The sequence below is a fragment of the Triticum urartu genome, chromosome 6A (genome assembly GCF_056163025.1).
Source record: "Triticum urartu cultivar PI428250 chromosome 6A, HENAU_Tu73, whole genome shotgun sequence".
Classification (NCBI taxonomy): domain Eukaryota; kingdom Viridiplantae; phylum Streptophyta; class Magnoliopsida; order Poales; family Poaceae; genus Triticum; species Triticum urartu.
Window position 1 is genome coordinate 408,261,316 of NC_141878.1, and position 5,667 is coordinate 408,266,982.

A 5,667-nucleotide genomic window follows, 5' to 3' on the forward strand; every position below is an offset into this window, starting at 1 on the left:
GGATCAGCAAAGGCAAACACGATATTTGGTGTCCCCCGACATGGGACGTTTTCTAACTTTTATTCAACTCACGCGAAAGCAAAAACTTCACCCTTTACACGGCCAGATCAGCCAGTATTTAACGAGCACGCAGGCTCTATTTCCTAAACCGACTCAAACCTTCCCTACTCCACGTAACAAACCAGATCTCTTTTCCTAGTCAAAACGGAACCCAAGTACTACTAGGACTCTCTCTTATCTCAACTAATTAATTATTCGGCCAACTGATCATATAGAAACAAACTTGGACTACGTACTAGTGCTAGATGGAACCTATTCTGAAAATATCCGGGAGGGTTCCCGTGCAACACACGGAGTTCTGAACGTTGGCTTGACTTCATCTGGTTCTGCTTCTGGTGATAGTATTTTAAGTGCAATTGTACCCACCATCAAAATATTAGAATTTGTAGCTTGATCAATCTTTGCTAATGCAGCAGTGGACACATCATCCCCTCCTCCTTGAAACAAAACCATCCTCGGTTTTGCTATAGATTTGATAACCTTCTTTTTCAAAAAATCATTTGCATCTATCTTAATTTCTCCCGCAAATATAGATCGCAGCACACATCTTCTTCCGTCATCCCAAAAAGTGTAAGTGTTGGACCGGCCCTCGTGTGTGGCACGGCGGTCATATTGCCATGGTCTTCCCAACAACAAGTGACATGCATCCATTGGCAAGACATCACAAATTACGACATCTTTATAGTCACCAACTGAAAATTTCACACGTACCTTGTGAGTAACTTTCAGTCTACCAGACTGGTATAACCACTCAATACAGTGTGGTTGCGGGTGTTTCCACGTAGGTAGCGCTAAAACATCCACCAGTTCTTTGCTGATAGCATTAGTGTAGCTTCCTCCGTCTATGATCAACTTACAATTAGTGTTGTTGATTTTGCACTGAGTTTGAAAAATATTCCAACGCTGCCCCTTATCCTCAATGCGATCCTCTTGCACTCGCTGCACCATCAATGATGGGTATGATTCAGCAGCTTCAAAACTCGCAATCACCTTTTCAACATCTTCAGATTTTTCACTAGAAGTGTCAGAAACAACCTCTTCATCGCTAGCGGATGCATAGCCATCTTTCGTTAGCAACACTCTTTTCTCATTAGGGCATTCACGCTTCATATGTCCTCTTCCTCCACACTTGAAACACTCGATGTCACTAGTATGTGTGGTAGACTGCATACTAGAATCAACCCTCGACAGTCCTGATTTTGAAGCATCCTTTTGCACGGAACCATGAGAACGATTTGATGTTGTCGTCCTGGAGCTAGGAACAACATCCTCACTCTTATGCTGCGAATGTTGCCATGTGTTCAAAGTGTTACTGGGAACTGAGCTGGCTTGGCGCCGCTTAATCTGTTGTTCCGCACGCACAGCTTGGTGCACAAGATCTTGTATGTTGTAGTAGACCACCATATCAACACGATCCCGCACCTTGATATTTAGCCCGTTAAAGAAACGTGCCATGGTCGCCTCTGGATCCTCCGTTGTCCCTGTACGTATCATAAGCAATTCCATCTCCTTGTAATATTCATCAACACTCATATTACCTTGAGAGAGCCGCTGCAACTTGTTGTACATATCTCTTTTATAATGCTCAGGAACAAAACGTCGCCTCATGAACTCTTTCATCCCTCGCCAAGTCGTCGGGCGATGTCTTGAACGACAAATTTGATTCCACCATATTAGCACGTAACCGGTAAACTCAATGCCAGCAAGTTGAACTTTCTTCTCCTCGCTATAATGATGGGCATCAAAAATTTGATCCACACGCATCTCCCACTCTAAATAGCCTTCTGGTTCGCACTTGCTGGAGAACGAAGGGATTGAAATTTTTATGCACCCAATTCCATCATCCATAGGCACACGCATAGCTTGACCAACTCGGTCATGCACTCCGCCACGAACGGAAGTTTCAGGACGAGGCTCATAGTGTCGTGGTCGTGGTGCGTACCCCACCTGGTCAACGCCGTCATCGAGACCATCATCTCCAGCATGAGGTTGTGCCGCCAAACGGCGATCATGCACGCCGGCATGTCCATCGCGAGCTGGTGGTGCATACTGCAGTGGAGCCGCCGGAGCAGTCTGTGGTGGGGCAAAATTCGTCGCCGGCATATTGATGATGTCCGCCAAACCATCAAACCGAGTGATCAGGATATCTATCCTTTTGCCGAGCGCATCATGACATTGCTTGATGTAGTTGCATGTGTGGTCAAAACCATCTCGAATATTTTACGGAATATCATCCGCATACACTGGACGTACTATTTCCTCAGAATCAGCAGCAACCTCATCACCCTTGTTGACCGAGGTTGACACCTTGATCAACACAGTACCGTGAACAACCTTAGCTCTGATACCACTTGATAAAGACTCGACTAGATGCAAGTCGTTTGTTGGCCCGAACTTTCACGGTACTAGCAGCAGCAACAAGAAATTCCGGTCGAGCAAAGATACAAGACCATAATATCAAAAACTGGCGTAGAGTAGACGAATCAACTCCACACGTAGCAGCGACAAAATCCATCACGGATCAGCAAAGGCAAACACGATATTTGGTGTCCCCCGACATGGGACGTTTTCTGAATTTTATTCAACTCACGCGAAAGCAAAAACTTCACCCTTTACACGGCCAGATCGGCCAGTATTTAACGAGCACGGAAGCTCTATTTCCTACACCGACTCAAACCTTCCGTACTCCACGTAACAACCAAGATCTCTTTTCCTAGTCAAAATGGAACCCAAGTACTACTAGGACTCTCTCTTGTCTCAACTAATTAATCTCACCTAATTAATTATTCGGCCAACTGATCATATAGAAACAAACTTGGACTACGTACTAGTGCTAGATGGAACCTATTCTGAAAATATCTGGGAGGGTTCCCGTGCAACACACGAAGTTCTGAACGTTGGCTTGACTTCATCTGGTTCTGCTTCCGGTGATAGTATTTTAAGTGCAATTGTACCCACCATCAAAATATTAGAATTTGTAGCTTGATCAATCTTTGCTAATGCAGTAGTGGACACATCACGAGCCAATCTTGGATTTGAGCTCGTTATAATAACAAGTCGAGTTGAGCTAGCTCGTTAACAAAACGAGCTCTAGTGAGTCGAGCCGAGCTGGCTCGACTCGGCTCGAATTCCAGCCCTACTAGTAGGAGTAGGACTCCCCTTTCCTACCCCTACTAGGAGGATGAAAGGAAGGGGGAAGGGGAGAAGGAAGGAGAGGGAGGAAAGGAGGAAAGGGGGCCCGGCCCCCTAGTACAATTCGGTTTGGGCTAGGAGGGCGCGCGCCCTGCCTCCTCCCTTCCACCACTTGGCCCATGAGGCCCAATACTTCTTCCCCGTATTCTCGTAACTCCCCGGTACTCCGAAAAATACCCGAATCACTCGGAACCTTTCCGGTGTCCGAATATAGTCGTCCAATATATTGATCTTTATGTCTCGACCATTTCGAGACTCCTCGTCATGTCCCCGATCTCATCCGGGACTCCGAACTACCTTCGGTACATAAAATCACATAAACTCATAATACCGATCGTCACCGAACGTTAAGCGTGCGGACCCTACGGGTTCGAGAACTATGTGGACATGACCGAGACACGTCTCCGGTCAATAACCAATAGCGGAACCTAGATGTTCATATTGGTTCCTACATATTGTATGAAGATCTTTATCGGTCAAACCGCATAACAACATACGTTGTTCCCTTTGTCATCGGTATGTTACTTGCCCGAGATTCGATCGTCGGTATCTCAATACCTAGTTCAATCTCGTTACCGGCAAGTCTCTTTACTCGTTCCTTAATGCACTATCCTACAACTAACTCATTAGTTGCATTGCTTGCAAGGCTTATAGTGATGTGCATTACTGAGAGGGGCCGGAGATACCTCTCCGACAATCGGAGTGACAAATCCTAATCTCGATTTATGACAACTCAACAAGTACCATCGGAGACACCTATAGAGCACCTTTATAATCACCCAGTTACATTGTGACATTTGGTAGAACACAAAGTGTTCCTCCGGTAATCAGGAGTTGCATAATCTCATAGTCATAGGAACATGTATAAGTCATGAAGAAAGCAATAACAGTAAACTAAAATGATCAAGTGTTAAGCTAACAGAATGGATCAAGTCAATCACATCATTCTCCTAATGATTTGATCCCGTTTATCAAATGACAACTCATGTCTATGGTTAGGAAACATAACCATCTTTGATTAATGAGATAGTCAAGTAGAGGCGTACTAGTGACACTCTGTTTGTCTATGTATTCACACATGTATTATGTTTCTGGTTAATACAATTCTAGCATGAATAATAAACATTTATCATGAAATAAGGAAATAAATAATAACTTTATTATTGCCTCTAGGGCATATTTCCTTCAGTCTCCCACTTGCACTAGAGTCAATAATCTAGATTACACAATAATGATTCTAACACCCATGGAGCCTAGGTGTTGATCATGTTTTGCTCGTGAGAGAGGCTTAGTCAACGGGTCTGCAACATTCAGATCCGTACGTATCTTGCAAATCTCTATGTCTCCCACCTGGACTTGATCGCAGATGGAATTGAAGCGTCTCTTGATGTGTTTGGTTCTGTTGTGAAATCTGGATTCCTTTGCCAAGGCAATTGCACTAGTATTGTCACGAAAGATTTTCATTGGACCCGATGCACTAGGTATGACACCTAGATCGGATATGAACTCCTTCATCCAGACTCCTTCATTTGTTGCTTCTGAAGTAGCTATGTACTCTGCTTCACACGTAGATCCTGCCACGACGCTTTGTTTAGAACTGCTCCAACTGACAGCTCCACCGTTCAATATAAACACGTATCGGGTTTGCGATTTAGAATCGTTCGGATCAGTGTCAAATCTTGCATCAACGTAGCCATTTACGATGAGCTCTTTGTCACCTCCATAAACGAGAAACATATCCTTAGTCCTTTTCAGGTATTTCTGGATGTTCTTGACCGCTGTCCAGTGATCCACTCCTGGATTACTTTGGTACCTCCCCGCTAAACTAATAGCAAGGCACACATCAGGTCTGGTACACAGCATGGCATACATGATAGAGCCTATGGCTGAAGCATAGGGAACATTTTTCATTTTCTCTCTATCTTCTGCATTGGTCGGGAATTGAGTCTTACTCAACTTCACACCTGGTAACACAGGCAAGAACCCTTTATTTGCTTGATCCATTTTGAACTTCTTCAAAACTTTATCAAGGTATGTGCTTTGTGAAAGTCCAATTAAGCGTCTTGATCTATCTCTATAGATCTTGATGCCCAATATATAAGCAGCTTCACTGAGGTCTTTCATTGAAAAACTTTTATTCAAGTATCCTTTTATGCTATCCAGAAAATGTAAGGGCATTTCCTTACTTTGTGTTTTGGATGATGATGACAACCCTTTGTTGGTCTAATCTTGTGCTAAGTGTTTCAGGGTTCGGTATTTAGGCCTTCTTCGGTTAGCTATTCTCTCTGAAAGAAAAAGATCAAAGACGGTGGTTTCTACGCGTTTTATCTCTTTTGGTCGTAGGGAACCCGTACTATCAAGAGGGAATCCACATTGGAAAGTGTTGGGGGGAATCATTTCACATACACTTACCTC

At 44.0% G+C, this 5,667-nt stretch overlaps 1 protein-coding gene across 1 annotated transcript; it reads right to left on the reverse strand.

The window, feature by feature from the left end:
• Positions 1-312: 312 nt before the first annotated feature.
• LOC147965440 (uncharacterized) lies at positions 313-1,464 on the reverse strand. Its single transcript, XM_087530457.1, has one exon. It carries the CDS (start codon positions 1,462-1,464, stop codon positions 313-315), a length of 1,152 nt encoding a protein of 383 aa, XP_087386583.1.
• Positions 1,465-5,667: the final 4,203 nt, after the last annotated feature.